We start from the raw sequence: 21495 nt of genomic DNA on the forward strand, positions 1-21495 counted from the left end.
CAAAACAAAAAAACCCATGACCGGGTAGACACAGGGACCCTGACACCCTCGCCTTTTTCAGAAATGTCATGTATGAAAATCTATAATAACTCCAGTTATACGGATATCAATATCCTCATATACTGAAGACTTCATAATTTACCACATATGGAGAGCATTACATGACTTGATCTTGATTTTGTGAACTTTTACAGTATGGATATTTGACATATTTTCTTGCACAACTGACATAGTGCAAGCTGAACTGATTTCTGTTTAGATAGAAATTGATTCAAAGTGGTCAGATATGCAGATGCTGATCTTTCCTCTGGCAAATACATAAACTCACTGCAAACAATATGACTTTTCAGAGAGTTTCCTATCTATCTAATAGTTAAGCACGATTAACATTTAGGAAACAAAAATAAACAAGTTAATAATGAAATGAAATAATACTGATTTATATATTCTCTCTGTTTACTTTTTTGCTATAGAAATACAATGAAGACTTCCATTTTCCTGCTGGTGACGCTCTCTGGCACTGTGCTCTGCATGACTACGGACGTGTTCGGAAATTCGAAAACCAGCATATCATCAACATGATCCCACAAGGGGGATGTGATGATCTGATAGCAAGCAGGAACATCAGAGATAATAATGGTAACTGTAAGCGCGAGAATACCTTCATCATTGGTGACTTTAATCAAGTTAGAACAATTTGTGATCCAAGCAATCGTATCGATGCAAATAGAAATCTTTATGAAAGCCCCACAGACATGCACATTCTGTATTGTAAACTGCTGGGACAAACAACCGATACACATTGTACATACAAACAGATACAGATGAAAAGGCGTATTGTAATTGCATGTGATAAAATCAATAATTTCCTTCAGCCTGTGCACTTTGAATGTTGCTCTTGAGTTGAGAGAGCTGTAAGCTTGCTGCGATCTTTAAACATCACTTCATGATGCTGGTTTAGATGCTTTATAAGACTTTGTTACGTTTCTTAAACAGTGATGAAAATAATAAAGAGGAAATATGAGAGAAGTGATTTTCAGTGAATGTTGAAAAAAATACCACAATAACAAAAATGATGGCAACATTGCTACACTTTGCTTTCTTAGCTTACATATTGTACATTTTCACAGTTGTTTCTAATTGGCTCCATCTTCTCTCGTTGTCACAGCTGTTGCTTAACTTTCAGCACTCATTAAATTAAAAAACAACAAAAAAAACAAACAAACAAGTTGCTGCTGGTAAGGTTGGCATTCTTGCAAGACTCAGTAACGCATCCAGAACTACATAAAAAAACAAAAACAAATAAAAAAATGCACATCCCATGTTTATCCCATGTTATTCCAGGCTGAGTTTACGCATTTATGCTTATTTGTTTATAAAATATTACAAGCTGGTCTGAGGTCATTTGTTACTAAAGAAAAACAAACAAACACTGTGTCATTATTTAATCCACTAAAACTAAGACACAATGCAGAAGCAGTGTGTGAAAGCTAAGTGCACCTTCACTGGTGTAGCATCTGCCTTAGAAATAATGAACTCAAATTAAACTGTTTAATCATCTCTATGTGCTAAAGCAGGGGTGTCAAACTCAAATACACAGTGGGCCAAAATTCAAAACTGGAACAAAGCTCAAAAATTTGACTGGAAGTGGATAAATGTTGCCTGGTCTGATGAGTCTTGATTTTGCTCTGACAGCAGATGGTTCGGGTCAGAATTTGGCATAAATAGCATGAAAGGATGGATCCATGCTGCCTCTGTCAGCTGTTCAGACTAGTGGTGGTGGTGTTCCACTGTGGGAGGTGCGAGGGGGGCGGGGGGGGGGGTTGTTCTTGCTGAAACCGTTACATAGTCGTGTTGTGTGTGTGTGTGAGAGGAGAGAGAGAGATGAGAACCGAACAACTCGAAACCACTGCAGCACTAAGGGGCAAAAACTATGTGCACAGTTTTAGTTTACGGTGAGCGTTATTTTTGTATGCATTTGTACAGTTCCTAACTGTCGAATACATTGATAGCCATTTAACTCTAGTAACAGGCATTTTGTACCAGTAAGCCATGAAAAAGTATGGAAAAAGAACCTAGTTATGTAAGCACTGACTAGTACTGTAAAGTATATGTGTATAGGGCAATCGTGGCTCAAGAGTTCGCAGTTCATCATGTAATTGGAAGGTTGCCAGATTGAGCCCCGCCTTCCGACAGTCTCGGTCGTTGTGTCCCGGGGCAAGACACTTCACCGGTTGCCTACTGGTGGTGGTCAGAGTGCCCGGTGGCGCCAGTGTCTGGCAGCCTAGCCTCTGTTAGTGCGCCTCAGGGCAGCTGTGGCTACAATGTAGCTGCCATCACCAGTGTGTGAAGTGTGAATGACTGAATGTAGTGTAAAGCTCTTTGGGGTCCTTGGGGACTAAGTAAAGCGCTGTACAAATACAGGCCATTTACTTGTGCGTGTGTTTATGCTCAAGTGTATGAATAACATTAGTCAGTTTTAAAACAGTTTGCAAAATTTAAACCAGTAGAAGAGTGGCACTATATTATATATTTATAAAGAATTTCAAACAACAATTAATTGATGCTCAAAGCAGGTTTATTAATTAATATCCAGATTTCCAATTAGTTTCCGAATTCATTCAGCAGCAATCACATCACCACAGTCACTTCAAGGCTGTATGATTATTGTAAGGTAGACCCTACAATAATACATACAGAGAACCCAACAATCATATGACTCCCTATGAGCAAGCACTTTGGCGACAGTGGGAAGGAAAAACTCCCTTTTTACAGGAAGAAACCTCCGGCAGAACCAGGCTCAGGTCGGGGCGGCCATCTGCTGCCGACCGGTTGGGGTGAGAGACTGAAGACGTTTGTTGTAGGTCTGATTGAATGACTGATGTGATGGTAAGTTGTCTGCTGCTCCGCTTTGAATATTGAGAGATTAGTTGATGGATTTCAAGCCAAATTGTGCCCAAGTTTAGACCACATTCATTGCTTGTTTTTTGTTGATGTTATTGTTTTGGGCTTTTTTCCACAAGAATTTCTAGCTCTCCCCTAGAATTCTGGCCACCCAAACGATGATTGCTGCTGAGAGAGCACAAGGTTTTGTCCCCCTGTGTTATTCATATCAGTGCAGGGGGTTCTCCTTGAGAGGCCAGGGTGGAAAAAGGGATGCTTCAGAACCTCCGAGGGTGTTATGCGCTGATTTGCATCCAAGGCCAACATTTCTTTTGATTAGCCTTACAAATAATGATTGGCCATTTTCCGGTCCTCGCCTAACCTTCAGCAGTTGTTCGAGGTCATCGAGACACTAAGTTTATATATCGAGTTTCCTTGGATCGATAATGTGTCTCGTATTGAAATTGTTCTTGGGTCTTAAATGTCCAGCGCTGTTTGTTGTAGTTATCCTCGATGAAGTAGCAGTCAGTGTACAAGCCAGACTCTAGAAGATGATCTGGTAGCTGACCCTGGGTTTCAATTATGAATTTTAAAACATCATAATCGTCTTCCCCAGGATAGAGAGGCACCCCTGTAGCAAGCTCCACAGCTACCAGCCCCAGAGACCACATGTCGATTGCTTCGTCGTATGGAGTGCCAAGCATAACCTCAGGTGCACAATAACCAATTGTCCCCACACAGTCACCAGGAATCACTGCAGAAGCAGGACATGCGAGGCCAAAGTCTATGAGTTTGACTTTGACGGGAGACTCACTGCGGTTCACAACCATGATGTTTCCAGGTTTGAGGTCAGCATGCACTATTCCCACAGAACCCAGGTGGAACAGAGCATTTGCGAGCTGATGCAAAGTTGGCCTGAGTTCTCTCATTGGGAGACCTCGGTTATTCCGGTCCCCAATGTAGTCCCCACAGGCTTTGGTCGAGCAATTCGAAATTCAAGCAAATGCGCTCTCCATCGAGGAAATAGCCGTTCCATTCGACAATGTTGCACCTGTCTGGATCCAAGCGTCGTAGCTGCTCCAGGATAAAATTTCCAGTTTTGCCTGGAGCAGAATTTCAGGGTCGCTCTTGTTGACTTTAATAGCAACCGTTTTGTTGTTTTTTGTTATCGCGACATCTGGTTACTAAACCAAAGCCTCCTTCTCCAAGGAAAGCCTCCACCACGTGGTGATCTCCTAAAATGGTCCCTTCGTTATTTGAAGATCATCTTCAGAGGCAGATGGTTGGCTGAGGTGTTGATGTCTCTTTTTTGAGGAAATTCAACTGAGTTTGGAAACTGCAGCTGAATTTTTGCGATCCATGACTTTTCCAGCCTTGAAGGCTGCTGAGAGAGCACAAGGAGTTCTCCCCCTGTACTATCATGTCAGTGCAGGGGGTTCTCCTTGAGAGGCCAGGGTGGAAAAAGGGATGCTTCAGAACCTCCGACGGTGTTATGCGCTGATTTGCATCCAAGGCCAACATTTCTTTGATTAGCCTTACAAATAATGTTTGGCCATTTTCCGATCCTCGCCTAACTTTCAGCAGTTGTTCGAGGTCATCGAGACACTTAAGTTTTATCGATCGAGTTTCCTTGGATCGATAATCTGTCTCATATTGAAATTGTTCTGGGGTTTTAAATATCCAGCGCTGTTCGTTGTGGTTATCCTCGATGAAATAGCTGTCAGTGTACAAGCCAGACTCTAGGAGATGATCTGGTAGCTGACCCTGGGTTTCAATTATGAATTTTAAAACATCATAATCGTCTTCCCCAGGATAGAGAGGCACCCCTGTAGCAAGCTCCACAGCTACCAGCCCTAGAGACCACATGTCAATTGCTTCATCATATGGAGTGCCAAGCATAATCTCAGGTGCACAATAACCAATTGTCCCCACACAGTCACCAGGAATCACTGCAGAGGTGTTACATGCGATACCAAAGTCTATAAGTTTGACTTTGACTTGAGACTCAGTGCGGTTCACAACCATGATGTTGACAGGTTTGAGGTCAGCATGCACTATTCCCACAGAACCCAGGTGGAACAGAGCATTTGCGAGCTGATGCAAAATTGGCCTGATTTCTCTCATTGGGAGACCTTGGTTATTCCGGTCCCCTATGTAGTCTGACAGGCTTTGGTCGAGGAGTTCGAAATTCAAGCAAATGCGCTCTCCATCGAGGAAATAGCCGTTCCATTCCACAATGTTGCACCTGTCTGGATCCAAGCGTCGTAGCTGCTCCAGGATGAAAATTTCCAGTTTTGCCTGGAGCAGAATTTCAGGGTCGCTTTTGTTGACTTTAACAGCAACGGTTTTGTTGTTTTTTGTATCGCGACATTTCGTTACAACACCAAAGCTTCCTTCTCCAAGGAAAGCCTCCACCATGTGGTGATCTCCCAAAATGGTCCCTTTAGATATTCCAAGCTCATCTGAGCCGAAGGCTGGGTTGGCTGACATGGTGTAATGTGTCTGTTTGCGCTGTGAATTGGTGAGAAACAAAACTGAACTTGTTTTGGTTTCTCTCGTAAATTGCTCTCAAATCTTCTCAAAAGGGTTTTAGTTGCTGCAGGTCAACGTCCGTTAAGCATAAAGTAACAGGTGAGCGCTCCTATTTATATGTTTTGGAATCAAAGTAAAATTATGACATCAGAAAGGATCAAAGTAAAGTTATCACGTCACAAGCGATCGAAGCGAATCTAATATGTGCGCATGCGCACATATGAGAAGCGATCGAAGGGGTTCTAATATGTGCGCATGCGCACACACGTGCTCGCTTGTGTAATATTGTTCACACTAGACTTGACCCTAACCAATTTAATATCAGTCAATCAAAGAAAATGTTAGTTTTGGAAAATTTTAAAATGACATAACTGACAGTTAAAACATTTTTTGTTCATGTATTTGTATTGTCTTCGGGGTTTTTTTTTTGCATACCACGTCAAGCTTTTCTGTATATAGTCATGTCGTAGATTTCGGAGCAAACAAGAAATTGAATTGGATTTTAATATTGCAGTGCTTGGATTTCGGATTTGGTGCTTAAAACTTCTTGAAACTGTAACCGTATTTCATTCACCACAAATAACTATCTGATTGAATAGTTTTCTTATCAGATAGAGAAATAAAACGAGTCGCAAAGTCTAAAAGCAACATTTGTCTGCCTGGGCTGTACCTCTGCACGTTAGTCTGTTTCAATGTGTGACCCCCCACCCCCTCCCTGATCAGTCGGGGGTGAGTGCGCTAATGTGCCTGGAGGCCGTTTTAATGAGTGTTTGCTGGAAAACGAAAAATACAAGAAGGATTGTACGTTTTCACAACGGGGGAGTTGCGTAAGTACTAGTAAATAATTTTCTCGAGTGTGTACGTTACACATCTTATTTGTTTAAAATTGGTATTATTATTTTGCTAGCTAGCAAACTCGCGGGATAAAGGATTGAAGTGCACTCAGTGCGATACAATACGGTGGCGCTGTTCTAACAGTTAGTTATTGCAGGGTAACTTGTAGAATATGCTGTGAATTGAACCAAGATTACACAGCAGTAGCAGTAATACGAGTTACTTCCCTCAAGTGAAAGCGTTAAACGTTAGCCCGATGCTTAACTAGCCAACGTCAGGCTTTCTGATTGAAGGCTAAAAGCGACGTTGTCACCAAGTAAACAGAATATTGATGATATTTTTGTGTATTGCTGCAGCCTTTTCAAGTATTAACCTGGTGTCTTTAGGAACAGCTTAGGGGGAATGACGGTAATATGACTGAACCATATGGGAAGAAAGAATAGGCACTTTTTTGTGCTAGCGAAGTTTCCTCGCTTTCATTCAAAATCTGTTTATCATTAAACAATTGAAACATAATGGCTTCAAGCTGACATTGAGGCCTGTGGGGCACTATCAGCCACTGAGACAGTAGACAAGTGACTATTTCACACTTTAAGGCTGCCTGTTTATTTAAGGGAGATGAACAGTACATTATAACTGTACATAATAATATCAATGATGATAGATTAAATAAATGGGTTTTTGAAAGACGCTTGTGCATTTTTAAAGTCTAAAGTGTTGAATTGATCTGAGTATGTCATCTGTTCAAAGCCTCTCCCAGTCAGTGCTGTTCTCTATGCCTGTCTTACTCTACATGATGTTATTAGCACAAACACTTTAAAGGTGATAATTAGGTCTACAACAATAACACAGACTGCAATGTAGTTAAGCGTCTTACAGTTAGTTTTGAATGAATGAACTTCAAAAACAACACAAGCAAAGATCTGTCTCCTCCTGTTTTTTGTGTCACATAAGAAAGAAGCATCAATATCTGATGAGAAGACTTATTCATTTGGCCTTTCACGTGGTCTTACTCAGGTGATGCGAAGTGAAATATGCATCCTTTTTATGGTAATGTGCTGGAAAATGTTGAAAATGGACATTAAACGTGCTTACAAAGTGCTTGAATTTGACCCTGAAAGGTGTATGAAGCCAGAAAAAGTCACACTTGGAGTAAAAACCTCTCATAGCAAGTTAATCATATTCAATTGATTTGATGCTTTCAGCACAAAATTTAGCCACACAGTCAGGACAGCGTCTGCTTTACCTTCATCGGTAAACGTGTTTATGCAGTACATAGTAACAGTGTGGCTGAGTCCTCTGGTTCAAATCAGTTCCAGTACATTTGGAGATGTAAGTCTTAACCTTTCACATGCATCGGGAAGGAAAAAACATTTAATCTTCACAGTACTGCCGAAGTGCAGCGATACATTGTGAAGTGCACATTTGCATTTCTCATACAGTACCGAGCAAAAGTCTTGAACCACCCCCTTATTTTTTCGTGTTTTGCCAGGTCAGTCTGTGTTAACGGTGTTATTAACTGCATTCTTCAACTAAAGAAGTGAGAACAAATGATGTGGGCTTTTGTTTTTTTGCAATAGGCTGCAAGTAAATGTGTACAGATACAATTTAAAATTGGTTCTTTGTTAAGTTTTCTGGTCCTTTCCGTGACTTAGGTGTCTGTTTATGTTTGAATGTTTCAGAGATTAGTGTGAAGGGTCTTAACAGACAAAAAGTGGTCAAATACAAGCCCTGGATTAAAAATCAGAAACACTTTAAAAAGCCTGGAGAGCTATTCCTTAATACCACTTTAAAGATTACAGGGAAGTCCGGATCCCTGGAAGCAAATGAGGGATGGCTCAAGACTTTTGCACAGTGCTGTACATGTCATGTTCCCTGTTTTATAGCTCAGCTCAAACTGACACGTTCTCACTAACTGCTTCTCATTTTCTCCACAGTAAACTTTGACCACTTCCAGATACTGCGGGCCATCGGGAAAGGAAGCTTTGGAAAGGTAATGCAGCCTCCATTTTTCACGCGACTTGTATATTGTTTGCCCTTAATTACCCACCACAGTCGTCATCTCTAAAGAATCAGTGCAAGCGAAGCGAAATGTGCTGGGATTACACTTTAGTTCTCGTGTGCTGCTGTTATTTAATAACAGTTATAAATGCAGCTTCTGTAATGATTTCTATAAAGTCAGTTAGAGGAGAGCCGATTTCTATTTCATCTCACTCAATCTAGGTGGGAATTTTGACCCCACGTCTCAATTTAATTACACAGCAGCAAAATTCTGCGGCTCTATTTGTCATCGCGCTCAACGGTTGGGCTGAAGGCAGGAGGAGAACTTAGTGCTCCTGCTGTTTTTTGAACACTTTAACAGCTAACAACTTTTAGCTTCCTGTTGAACACACTTAAGTGGGGGAGGTGTTATTATTAGTGTAAATGATTTGTGTATTTGTTGGATGAACCTCAGAGCAACAGGAAACATGACACGACACGCTCCAGTAACCTGCAGTCTTTACAGTGAGGACACACAAACATTAACCCTCTGCTCCTTACAGAAACTCTCTAAATCCTGTAAGTTTCTTGACTGCCACTTGGAAAGTTGAAACTTCAGCTCCCTCCACAGATTTTCTACAGTACTGATGTCTGGAGACTGACTAGACCACTCCGTGATCTTATAGCACTTCTCCATTAGTACATACTCAGATCAGCTTGCTGTGACTCATTTTCCATTACAATCAAGTACCACCTAATGTGCGTGGGGTCATTACAGCAAAGCGGCCCGATGTCCATGTTGTCATTTATGAGCAACACGAATGCCACAACAAAGGAAGACGTCGCAGCGATGATGTATCTGTGGCTTTTTGTCACACTTGGAAACCACGGTGTTGTGCAGCTATTTGCCTTGTTGCAGGGTTTTAAAAAAACTGCAGTTTTGATTTTAGTGAAAGACACCGTCTCATGACTCATTGAGTGCCGCGACTGACAAGCCAATCCGTGGCCTGCAGTCTGACGATGTCACATTTCCTGACTGCTTGGAACCCCGACTAAGTCGTCCTGTAGCCCACATCATAATGTTTCCATCTCTCTGCTTGACTGCGGGGATGCTATTTTTTGCATCACACTCCTATTTCAAAAGGTCAGTTAAAGCCACATAATTGGAATTTCGTTTCATCTCCCCACAGCACTTTCTCCAAAGGCTTCCCTGAATCATTTAGATGTTCACTGGCACTTGAGATGGGCCTATACATGTTTCTCCTTGAACAGGCGGACCATGGATGTGCCGCAAGACTTTAGTCTGTTACAGCATGGTGTGTTACCAATGTTTTAAATGACTGTGATCCCAGCTGCCTTCAGCTCATTAACAAGCTTCCCTCTTGTAGCTGTGGCTGATCCCACAACTTTCTCATGATAATCTTCACTCCATAAAGCAAGATCTTGCATGAAGCTTGAGACGACTAAAGGTCATTTTAAATATCTTCCATTTCTGAATAAATGCATGAACAGTTGGTGCCTTTTCATTCCCTCAGATGTCCATACACCTGTTCAGACCTTGTGCCGGTCTAAAATCTTGTCTCTTTCATCCCCTGACAGCTCTTTGGTCTTGCCCATGGTGGCACGAGATTGTAGACCTGAACAAGATAATATTCTGTCTTTCTCCATTAAAATCAAACTAATACAACATTTAGTGACTGTTCCTTTTTTTGTAAGTGAGCAAAGTTACAAATTCAACAGGAGATCAAATAATTATTTCCATCACTACAGTGACAATATTTTTGCTGCTTTCAATTCTTAATCTATAAAATGTTCCTGTTTTTCCTTCTCCAGGAAACAATGAGAATCATGTTTGCTGGTTTGCTGCTTGTGCTGCTCTTTGACACTGGACTCTCAAAAGCAGCCAATCTTCAACCCAAACAGCAGCAGAAAGAAACCCCTTATGAAAAGTTCAGACGTCAACATGTAGATGCTAAGATGAGTGCGGAAAAATGTGATACAGAAATAAAAAACAGGCAGATCTATGATGTTAACAGCAGTTGTAAGTTTACTAACACATTCATCCTTAGTGATGATAAAGAGGTCAAAGCCATTTGTAATGGTCAAGGAAGATATGATCGTAAGAGTCGCATGACAAAGAGTGTAGCTAAGTTTAGTATTGTTACATGTAAACTAAAGAAGAAAAGAACCGGGGAACCCAAATGTCAGTATAAAGGCAAACGTCTCACAGGATTATTCTAGTCAAATGTAAAGGAAAGTTACCCGTGCACTATGATCGTGACATAATGACGTTTGCATCCAATAACACAACTATAGGAAAAATCCCCATGCGCTCTAATTCTGTACCCACAAATATACATTTCTGAGATAACAAAAGAGCAACATTTAGCATCAGCTCTGACAAAAGGTCAGTGGAAACATCTTGTTTGTTATAAGTTTTTATTTGTGCCTGTCTTATAAGTGCATAGATGTTTTGCATGTGCTAAAATTCAATTTCTAAACATATTATATAAAAAACAATTAACCCCATTTTCACTAGGGATGACAAAATAATAATAATGGATTGGATTTATATAGCGCTTTTCAAGGCACCCAAAGCGCTTTACAATGCCACTATTCATTCACTCTCACATTCATACACTGGTGGAGGCAGCTACAGTTGTAGCCACAGCTGCCATATCGCACCAGTAGGCAGTATAGGGTAAAGTGTCTTGCCCAGGGACACAACGACCAGGACAGAGAGTCCAGGGATCGAACCGGCGACCTTCTGGTTACAGATGCGCTTCCCAAACTCCTGCGCCACAGTCGCCCCAAAAAGCATGTAGAAAAAAACCTGTATTAAATGTTACTGATAAAAAATAAAACAAAAACACAAACGAGTAAAAAAGACAGCTTAATTTTGTTATTTGTTTATCTCATGACTGCTGTTATATTAATAGCAGTGATTGTAGGATACAGATGTATGTACTACAGTTATGTGTTAAAGTAATTTGAAAGGTGATTTTGGTAACTCTGGGATCCAGCTTTGTCTGTTCTTGGAGTACTGTTTGTTCCTCTTTATGAGATAACTCCTCGTTTATCCCAGCCTTGGCACCAAGCACAGATGGATGACGTATGGAATAAAACAAGTTGGAGGTGAACAGTTTCACCCCTGACTTGTTAAAATTAAAGCCATTTGCTTTAAACAGATGCCTGCGTTCCCAAAAAATATTAAAGTTGTTGATAAAATGCACTGAGTGGTCAGCACATGCTGATATAATTCAGTGTAAACAACCTGCTGAATCTCTCGTCTCCTCCTCTGACCGGCGGTACAGGCCCACTGATGAATACAGCTGCATTCAGAGAGTTTACAGTGTTTAATAATCCAATAAAGTCCCGTTTCAGAACCTCCGATTGTTGTTTGGACACATCGTTTGACCCTGTATGCAGGACAATGTTTGTCACAGTTGGATATTCATCTGCAATTTGAAGAATTCTCTCCTTCAGGTTGTTGACCATGTCATTAGGAAAGCAGAGGACTTTAGTGTTCTTACCGCACATCCTTTGTACATCCTTTACGGCAGAGTCACCCACAATCAGAGTTTCAGGCCTAGCCTTTAGCTTTCCCTGTGGTCTTTTGCTATTCAACAGATTTTCAGACCTTACTTCGCTGCTTTTAGATGGATGGTTGTCCGATATAGATCCAGGGTCCTTTGATAGTGGAGCAAATCTGTTCTGCAGTTTCACATTCAGTTGTTTTGGAGGTTTGTTGTTATTCTTCCTATTCACGGTTGTCCAGTCCTGTTTCCTCTCGTATACAGGGGTAGAAGAGCTTCTCTGTCTCGTAGGAAGTGAAGGCCAGTCGGTTTCAGAGATTTCAGCTCGCTGTGCCCTGCCTGTGATACGTCCTACCCCTTCCAGGAGACATGATTTATGTCTTGGTTTTGCACCAAGACAGTCCAAGGGGGGATTATCGCTTGAGGATTTATAATAGTGCACAAAGTCTACTTTCTTGGTCATGTTATCTGTGCTCCTTAGCTGTGTGCTAGCTTGCTCATCGCCATTGTTTTGAGTCAAAGGCAAGGTTGTTTCATTTCCACACAGTCCATTTACCTCCAAGTTTACTTCTAAGCGATGAATTTTTGTCTCCAGTGCTGCAATCTTCTGCAGGAGGCTGTGGTAGTCATCTGTGGAGGAGAAGGGTCTGGCTGCAGCCACTGTGGAGCTCCACACTAACCGGAAACACGTGACCTCCACACTAACCGGAAACACGTGACCTCCACAGTAGCCGGAAACACGCATGGATACCGTGGAAGTCTTGCAAGTTGATCGCAAAGGTTGGTTAAGTCTTTCTTAAATAAATTTGCCGTTAGTGATTTCATAATTCTAGGAATAGTCTAGTTTTCTTACAATGATCATGTTGCCACTTTTTTTGCGTTACAACAACATTCCTCCTTATTTTAATGTTTTTTCATCGTGCTCCATGGCAGAGAAACACACAGATATGCTTTTTCCTGGGCCTGGTTTCAGTAAGAGAGCTGGATTAACGGCTTCTGTGGGCGAGAAGAAGCAAAATCCACATTTTGCATTAGAGTATGATTTATTGTTGGCGTCAGAGATGCGAAATAACGAATACTTCAATACTGTACTTAAGTAGAATTTTCTGGTATCTTTACTTTACTGCTGTACTTTTTTGTGCCTACTGTATACTCCTTTATACTTCTACTTCTCACATTTTTGCACGCGTATCTGTACTTTGTAATCCGTACATTTGTAAATCAGCACGCGTGCTTTGGACGCAAGATTACTTCAAAATTTTGTACATAAATTATATTTTAGACCCTGTACTTCTTACTTCCACTTGACTAAAAAGTCGAGTCGGTGCTTTTTAAACAGAGGTATCTAAACTGTAGTAAGGAACGTGTGTACTTGTGACACCTTTGGTTAGCGTCAACACTGTAAATTTCGTCACAAACAGATTTATATATTTATCAATACTTCTATTCGTCATTCTATTCTGTACAGCTTTTTTATTGCCCAGATTTTAGTTAGCCTCTGTTCAATTGACTGTTATATGTCAATAGAAACATGTCTCACAAATTAAAGTGTCTTGTAAAATATTTGTGGGGGGTTTTTCAAGGATTTTCTTCCCAAATCTATTACATGCCAACTGTAAATTGTTATTTCTGCTAAAACCTTAACTTAAATGTATATATGGTGTTTATCTGTTTCTCTCTCTGTTTTAGATGCACACATCAATCTGGAATTCGGGCTTAAAGCCAGAATTGCAGGAATGCAACACGTGTTGCAGAGGACTCTTTCACTGCCCTCTGTGCCCCACTTTCAGCCCTACTGTCAGGGCAAAGATTGAGGAGCATCTAAGTGTGCATATAAAAAATGCTTTGCCTTTCAAAGGTATGTTTGTATTAAATATACTTTATAGTTATAAATATGCACTTTTTTAAGCACTTCTGCAGTATCTTTGTTGACTTAAAAGTTGCTGTTGATATTGTACAGTTCAGTTCATTCATCTGCAACAAAAATAGTGTTTTTATAAAATATATTTTTATTTACTTTTCACCACTTTCCTAGACATAACTTTTGTGATCCATACCATTTAACTTTCATTATTGAGGTTGGCTTGGATGTTTTTGTTTGTAGACAAATTGATTGCATTCTATACAACTACATTTAAATTACATCTGTTTGTTTGTTTGTTTTTTTCTCTTACAGATAAAATGATATGCCGGTGCAGGCAGCCTTGTAGGACAACAGGACACTTTCACCGCCCTGTCTGTAATCTTACAATCATACGGCGTGGGGATATGGCAAGGCATTTATTGTCTTGTCAGCATTCTTCAATACCAAGTCAGCCACCATTATCAGGACTGCTCCCCGCTGAACTCTCCGAGGAGACCCGTATTCCTCCGGCAGTACTCTTCGAGGAGCCCCGTCTCCCCCCCAAGGTTTTGTCTTTGGGATCTGAACCATTTTCTGAGTCTTTGTTAGAACATTCATATGCTCTACCCTCTGTGTTCAATAAGACTGCAGCTGATGGAAAGTCCATGAAAATGACATGCCCTCACTGTGGCCTTGCTCTTCATACCAAAAACTACAAGGCTCACATGATGAGGAAGCACTCCAACCAATCAATAGATGTTTGCCTGGCCAGTCATCTGCAGTGTGTTTGTGTAGATGAAACTACAGGGTTATTTGCTGTGCAGAGAACTGGCCATGGGTTTTCTGTGCCAGTTCACGTTCAGAGGAAAACATGGGGGATGTCTCACAATATCAGATGTGAGCTGGAGGAATGTCAGCAATACCAGTTGCTGGCCCAGCGGAGCGGACTAGGCTTCAGTTTATGTGAGCACCTTCGCTCACTAGATTACTGCCGAGAAACTGTAAAGGAGGTTTTTCTTCAAGAGCACATCGTGATGGAAATGGTGGACCTTAAATTTTTTGGAGAGGCCAAAGCTGCTACATGCATAAAGAGACAGAAAGCTGCCCAGATGGCACATGCTCCACTTTGTGTGAGGGTGGATTTTGGTGGATCCTCAACACAGATCTGTTTGTCTGTATTTGAGCCGGAAATACACAGTTTCTGCCGTCTTGGCAGAATATTTGTGACTTACAATGCTCTGAGGAACACCTGGCATTGTGCTTGTGCAAAGCCTCGAATATCATGTCCTCATAAAAACATAGCTAAATGGCATCTCTTCCAGACACAGAGAGACATCTTCAAATCAACTGTACCACTATCATCAGGCACCCCATCACAGATGACTCAGGAGAGTTCTTCCTTTGAGGACAATGCTGCCGTCGAAAGGAGTATACGCTATATTTTTAAAGAGAAAAAAATACCTGGATCTCTTCCAGAAAATGTCATCTCACAGAAAATGGATCATCAGAAACAGCTCTTTCCATGTGAAACGTTGTGCCAAGTGTGCCCAGAGCACCCAAAACTTGATGAGGCTGTTCTAGTTACCAATAAAGCGAGGATTGTCAGCATGATGGGAGTGATTGAGAGTAAGTTTTAATGAATAAGATTAAACATCAGTGTGAAATAATTAGTTATAATTGTTCCTATACTAATGTTTTGACATTAATGTGATTTGTCTTTAACAGATGTTTCAACACACCATAGATCGTGTCCTCGGTGCCACATGGTCTACAGGTACCAGGAGTGGACAGATGGGCTTCACAACTTTGACAACCATGTTGTTTTGTCTCTTGAACTCTGCCTTTTTTTGAGAGAAAATCTGCAGGTGAGGATCACAATAATAAAATATACTCATCTGAAGATTGCTTTAAAAATGTGTTTGTGTCATTATGATATTTTGGTGCCCAAATTTAAATATCTGTGTAATCATAGTCTTCTTCACCCTATTGTCATATTACAGAACCATGTATCTGCTTCAAGGGTCATTGACTCATTGGAGGGCTTAAGAAGAGTGAAGTTTCCTTCTCGGGATTAGGGATGGGTATTGTTTAGGTTTTATCCGATACCGGTGCCAAATCGGTACTTTTGAAACGGTGCCGGTGCTTAAACGGTGCTCGAACCGGTGCTTAAAGAATGGAGAACACAAACTTTGTCCAAAAACCTCTCATGTTCAGCTGTTTGTTTGTTTTTTTTTGTAAAAAGATAACAATGTTAGCCTTTTCTGCAGCTATGGGGCATATATGGTATCACTCTTGGCTGGAAGCAGTGCTTAATCAATGGAAAAAAAAAAACACAAACTTTGTCCAAAAACCTCTCATGTTCAGCTGTTTCCCACTTTTTCTTTGGTCATTTTAGCCTTTTTGGCCAGGGTGAAGGGAGTATCTGCCATCAAACAAGAAGACAGCCGCATGTAGCTATGATGATGTTTGCTAGTTCACCTACTCAACGTAAATTACACTCGAACAACATTAAGCGACTCACGCAGAGAAGAACGGCTTCTGCTGCCATCATCATCCCTGCTACACTGGCAGGGCTAGGGACCAGGACTCTATTCTTCGGGTTTTCGGGGGATGTTGCTCCGGGTCCGATAACTGGCAACCCACCCAACGTGCACAGTGTGAGGTCTCGCAGCAAGCTATCAAATACGGCGCATTTCTCGGCTTTTAAAAAAAACGCTATGCGTCGCCAGCTGTTTCATCGGATTTGAGGTGTTACCTCCTTTGACAGTATCACAGTATCAGCTTAAAGCACTTGTTGCTGCTGAGTTTGCATATTTTGCTGTGAAGTACAGCCAGACTTTTGACCGCTTCGCCTTGGACATTTTTAATCTGTAGCTCTGCTCTAACTGAACGTACGTACCTGGCCCCGCCTACTATCCTGGGAAACGTAAAATGATTGGCTAGAAGTGTATCACAGCTCAGGAAAAAAAGCACCGAAATAAAGCACCGAAATGTGCGCTGCTTTTCGGTCTGGTTACTACCGTTTATGTCAGAACCGGTGCCATCATGGCACCGGACACCGGTACCCATCCCTACTCGGGATACCATTTTTCATGCTTATTGCCATTTTGAGGCTTTGACTGACGCAGAATACATGTACTCCTGCATAAACTGTGGGTTTCACCCCCCTGTGGTAGTTATGGACTTACACAGAAAAGGGGTGTTCAAGTTAGCAGGTAAGTTTAATGTACATTTGTGTATATAGTTCATTGTGTACATTATGTGCATGTTTTTATGAGTCAATTTATTATAGTGAGTGACCTCAAAGCCCCGGAAGACTTCAATGGTGAACATGACATTGAAGGTTTTTGGAACTCTATTCACCTGGAAATGATAAGCCGTGGGTTTTTTCCAAGTGAGTGATGGCAAAAACTTTTTGAAAGTCATTCAGTGTTTTAAAGTAATTTAGATTGTAATTAAAAACATGCCATTTTCTGTAGGCGGTGTGAAGAATCCATTTTCCGTTCCACCAAGTTACACACTGGGCACCATGGATCGGGAGTGAAACTCGAACAAGTGACATTGTGCTTAACACAGAGTTTAAAAAAGTAGGAACAAGCTCTTCACATGAAGCAAAGCTTAGCAGTGTCACAGAAGACCGTCTGTTGGATGAACTTGCCAAACAAAAGGTAACATTGCTTTGAAGTTTTCAGAATATGTGACATAAAGTTCTGGGGTTGTTCCATTTACAGTTTTCCCTAATTGCTGTCAGGTTGGAGTGGTAAGAAAATTGTGTAAAGCATGCAACATCGACTCCAAAGGCTCCCGCTTTGATCTCATCACCAGACTGAGGGAGAAGATGAAGAGCAGGCAGACATATGATAAGGTCTTTCAAAGCATATGGGGTGCCTCTGGTAAGCATCACTTAGCGATTATTAGAAGTAGCATTAAAAAATGTAATTACAATTACAAACAACTTTTTAAATCTTTGCTTGCAGGAGGATGGTCTGTAATACTATGTCCACATGGCATTGTATACAGTGTTAAATTTAATCTTCGTGCTGAAAGTCCCCGGGATTTTGCTGACCTTCTCCTGTCCTGGAAGCACATGCCAAACGTCTGTGTTTACGATTTTGCGAGGGGTTTGGCAGCACACACCAATTTGCGGGTTCCTGATAAACTGCCATTTCATCCACATGAAGGTCGACTTGCTGAGCCCACTGAGGAAAATGTCAAGGCTGCACAGGATGGAAGCCTGAAAGTGAATCTTCCATGGCTACATGAAAGGATGGATAGTGTAAATGAAAATCCTCATCCTGTCACTGGATCATCTGACCATTATGTCCTGTATGACAGATTTCATGAGGGAAATACAAAAGATCCCAAGGACATATTACGCAGAATTCAACTTGTCCTGGAGCTGAAAGGCTGGCTGAACAGTCAAGTTGTTGAACAGTTCTTTGCAAACATGAGGAAAAGCAATTACTTTTTAAGTAATATGAGTCCATCCACACATGTGTTTCTGATGAGAAATATAAATCATCATTATAACACTGTCACCAACAAGAAACTTCTGGAGAGGCAGCTAAGACATGGTCGACTTGGAAAGATCAATATCTCATTGTCGGCACTGGGTCAAGCTGTCGTAGGTAAGTACATGCATTGTGTCATGACCAGAACGCCACCATTGTTTACATGTTATATTTGTTCCTATCTGTGTGTATATTCTTTTCTTTGTGTACCTAGCCCCACTGGTGTGCAATAAACCCAGAGAAATCACAGAAACGGTGTTGAACCCAGCACCTTCAGCGTCTGGTGACTCTGGTAAAATTTCTTATTTTGAATAGTGATTCTCATATATAGGTGAAATAATAATCTTGCATTCATTATCTTGTTGTAGTTGATGGCTCATAAAAGAATTTGTTACATGCTGTTTCAAATGAATTTCCTTCTATAGATAGTGCTTATTTTTCTTGCATTTAATATGCATTCTATGTAGTGTTTTGTCTGAAACCTGTTAAAATCCCTATAGAACCTCAGGAAAGAGTTGACAACAAGAAAGCCAATCGAAGGTCAACAGATGCAACTTTTCCTGACCTGTGTGGACCACCGTGCGAAGCTCTGACAAAGCCTGAGAACATTTTGGCCAGCCGTTCATCATGGTGTTTTGTACCGCACCCTGGCCAACAACAGCTTGTATGTTAAAGTTTTCAGATGTCGCAAAGTGCAACTTTTAGTGCTTATCTGATTTGGTCATCCACAGTCTATGACACCTCTCTGTTTTTTTTAGCTCAACTATGTTCTGGACATCAGCAGACCCAAAGATGAGCTGATTGTTGAAACGTCTTCTGGATGCCTCACGCGGTCAGATTTTTGGACACTGGGTTTAAACAAACAAATGGAATCGACTGTAAGTATTTTTTTTCTACGAATATGAAAAAATAAAGTGTACATTCATTGTTATCATGATTTTTTCTGTTTCAGATTGGAAATGGCTGTTTTGAGCTTATCACTAAAATTGTTCAGTCAAAGGTACTGTAAGTTGTATATGATGATTGTCAAGCTTTAATTGAAAGAGTTGTTGTTTTAAATGTTTTTTGTTTTTTTAACATTCTAGGGGATAAGCATTTACATAGAAAATCTGTATGTCACCCGGACTTGGCTTGCACCCTATGGCTGTGATCCATTGCAGTCCTTTCCTGTAAGTGTACCGTCCTTTAAAGAAACAAGCAAGTAATCCAAATGATTTTTTTTATAACTTTGGTGCGAGTTCATATACAGGATACTTAAAAATACAATTCTGTTTCAGACTGATGCTCAGAGGATGGACATCATAGTTCTCCCTCTCTGGACACCTGGTCATTTCCAGTTGTGTGTAAGTCTTGTTTTTTGACACGTACAAACTGTTAGAATTTTGCTATGTGTCTGAGATGTATTCAAGCTTTTATGACGCAGTTTCAAAAGTCTTTGATTGTGATCACTTGCAATGACATTGTTTTCAGGTTTGAAGTCATGGCTAACTGTCTTTTAGGTACTGAAGCCACCTAAAAGAGAAATCCTCTTTCTTGACCCATTATACACCAAGGCAGGATTTGGTGGCCAACAATATGTTTCACTTTTGAGGTCACATTTTTATAAGCATTTTTGGTTTGTTCCGGAGTTTTCAGGAACCTGTTCAGTGTTCCAGGTTAAGTGCATCCCAGATCATGTTCTGCTGATCTTGAGTGTTCACACATACAGTACACTCACATGCTTTTTCTATAAACTATATCAGCAAGTTTCTGTGTGGAGTTTGCATGTTCTCCCCGTGTTTGCGTGGGTTCCCTCCGGGTACTCCGGCTTCCTCCCACCGTCCAAAGACATGCAGCTTGTGGGGATAGGTTAATTGGATAATCCAAATTGCCACTAGGTGTAACTGTGTGAATGAATGTGAGTGCGAATGGTTGTCTGTCCCTGTGTGTTAGCCCTGCGACAGACTGGCGACCTGTCCAGTCCATCGCCCTATGACAGCTGGGATAGGCTCCAGCGCCCCCCGCGACCCTGAAAAGGATAAGCGGAAGCGAATGGATGGATGGATGGATATATCAGCATGATGCTTCAACATTTTATTCTCATCTTCAAATTATGATCAAGTCAGTGATACTGTCTTTAGATGAGTTTCAGACATAAATAGGGTCTTCCAGTGTTCTATTTTAACATAAAACACCATTAAAAATTAGTTTATAAAATATGCCAACATTAACTTACAGCTGTAAATGCTTTATTTTGACCAAATGTGAGCATGTGACTGTACTTTTTCATTTTGTTATGCTTTTTTGTTGAGGTCGTGTTCCTAAGGCCTGTAGTTACAGTTGGTGCTATTAGCAATAAACATTTCACACCCGTCATGATGATGTCTGTTAACTTGTGAATGTAACTGTTTTTTAAAAAAAAAAAAAGGAATCTTGCAGTGAAGATCAGTCCCGGGCAGTGGTCAGAAAAAAAGAGCTTTGACTTGAAGGTATGTGCTAGTTTAAGTGTATGGTGAATAATATGAATTACACTAGTCTTCTTTTAAAGGGATTTTATTAACGAGCCTTTATTTTCAATGTAATACAGGGTTTTCCAAGCAAGACTATGGAGTTGACTGTAGGACCTCATGCTAGAATGTAATTTCTTTCTCTTCTCTTCTCTTGAGATTCATACAGAAGCTAATTTAAGCTTCTAAAAAAAATGACATTTTTATTTTTTTCTTCCAAATAGTCTGCCTCTGTACGTGGCAATGGATGCTTCATTGACTATACTATAGTAAGTATTCTATTACTTTCACAGCAATGGAGTCTTGAGATCTTTTGAAAGTTGTTAAAAACATTGTTCATATTAATATTTTTACAGTCAGACATGCCCTACTTGCGTAAAATGGTGGTGCTTGCTGTTGATGGAGAACTTTGATCTCAGGAGGTATTTATATTTTGACTTCTGTTCTATTTTGTGTACACATTTTACACCCCCCTTAACAATATAAACATTTTCTGTTAAGCTCTGGCAAGCATTTGCACCACTGGAGAGAGGCAGCCACAAGCTGTGCTTGAAGGACAACACGTGCCCATTTTTCAGACTGAAAAAGTTCCAGGAAGTCGGTCAGGTCAGTATTCACTTTAACCAGTAGTGTAATTACATGTTTAGTGACATTTGAATAACTGTTAAAAGTCCGCCTGAGTTTCTGCCCAGCTGTGCCCGCCTGCTGTCTCATTCCCCGCGTTACGCGCCCATGTTTTAAACCCTGTGTTTCTCTGGAGTCAGTGTCGTGTTGTCCCATCATGGCTGTGTGGATCTCCCTTTGGAAGTTTTAGTCAGTCGGTTCCCGGGCCCCTTTAGGCTTAGTTGATCTTGTATGCCGGTTTTTTTTTTCTGTGGACCCAGCCAATA

General features: G+C 40.8%; 2 protein-coding genes and 2 long non-coding RNA genes across 4 annotated transcripts; 3 read left to right on the forward strand and 1 right to left on the reverse strand.

Annotated features, from left to right (window-relative positions):
* The first annotated feature begins 12399 nt into the window (after positions 1 to 12399).
* On the forward strand, positions 12400 to 15709 carry LOC120743281. The gene is made up of 5 exons (XM_040046867.1): positions 12400 to 12545; positions 13455 to 13623; positions 13942 to 15234; positions 15334 to 15473; positions 15609 to 15709. Exons 2-5 carry the CDS (start codon positions 13455 to 13457, stop codon positions 15681 to 15683), a joined length of 1677 nt encoding a protein of 558 aa, XP_039902801.1. The 5' UTR covers positions 12400 to 12545; the 3' UTR covers positions 15684 to 15709.
* LOC120743283 lies at positions 12404 to 12594 on the reverse strand. Its single transcript, XR_005698138.1, has 2 exons — positions 12486 to 12594; positions 12404 to 12433 (listed from the first exon to the last, which is right to left on the reverse strand). It is a non-coding gene; the product is annotated as an uncharacterized LOC120743283 (long non-coding RNA).
* A 921-nt stretch (positions 15710 to 16630) lies between the features above and the next one.
* On the forward strand, positions 16631 to 17129 carry LOC120743282. Its single transcript, XR_005698137.1, has 3 exons — positions 16631 to 16823; positions 16901 to 17002; positions 17088 to 17129. It is a non-coding gene; the product is annotated as an uncharacterized LOC120743282 (long non-coding RNA).
* Positions 17128 to 20580, forward strand: LOC120743273. Its single transcript, XM_040046860.1, has 10 exons — positions 17128 to 17276; positions 17360 to 17501; positions 17586 to 18236; positions 18334 to 18411; positions 18620 to 18783; positions 18878 to 18997; positions 19072 to 19119; positions 19205 to 19288; positions 19397 to 19462; positions 20527 to 20580. The coding sequence occupies exons 2-10, from the start codon at positions 17447 to 17449 to the stop codon at positions 20578 to 20580; spliced, it is 1320 nt and encodes a 439-aa protein (XP_039902794.1). The 5' UTR covers positions 17128 to 17276; positions 17360 to 17446.
* The last annotated feature ends 915 nt before the right edge of the window (positions 20581 to 21495 follow it).

This window comes from Simochromis diagramma, unplaced genomic scaffold (assembly GCF_900408965.1).
Source record: "Simochromis diagramma unplaced genomic scaffold, fSimDia1.1 OVJJ01000595.1, whole genome shotgun sequence".
NCBI classification, from domain to species: Eukaryota; Metazoa; Chordata; class Actinopteri; order Cichliformes; family Cichlidae; genus Simochromis; species Simochromis diagramma.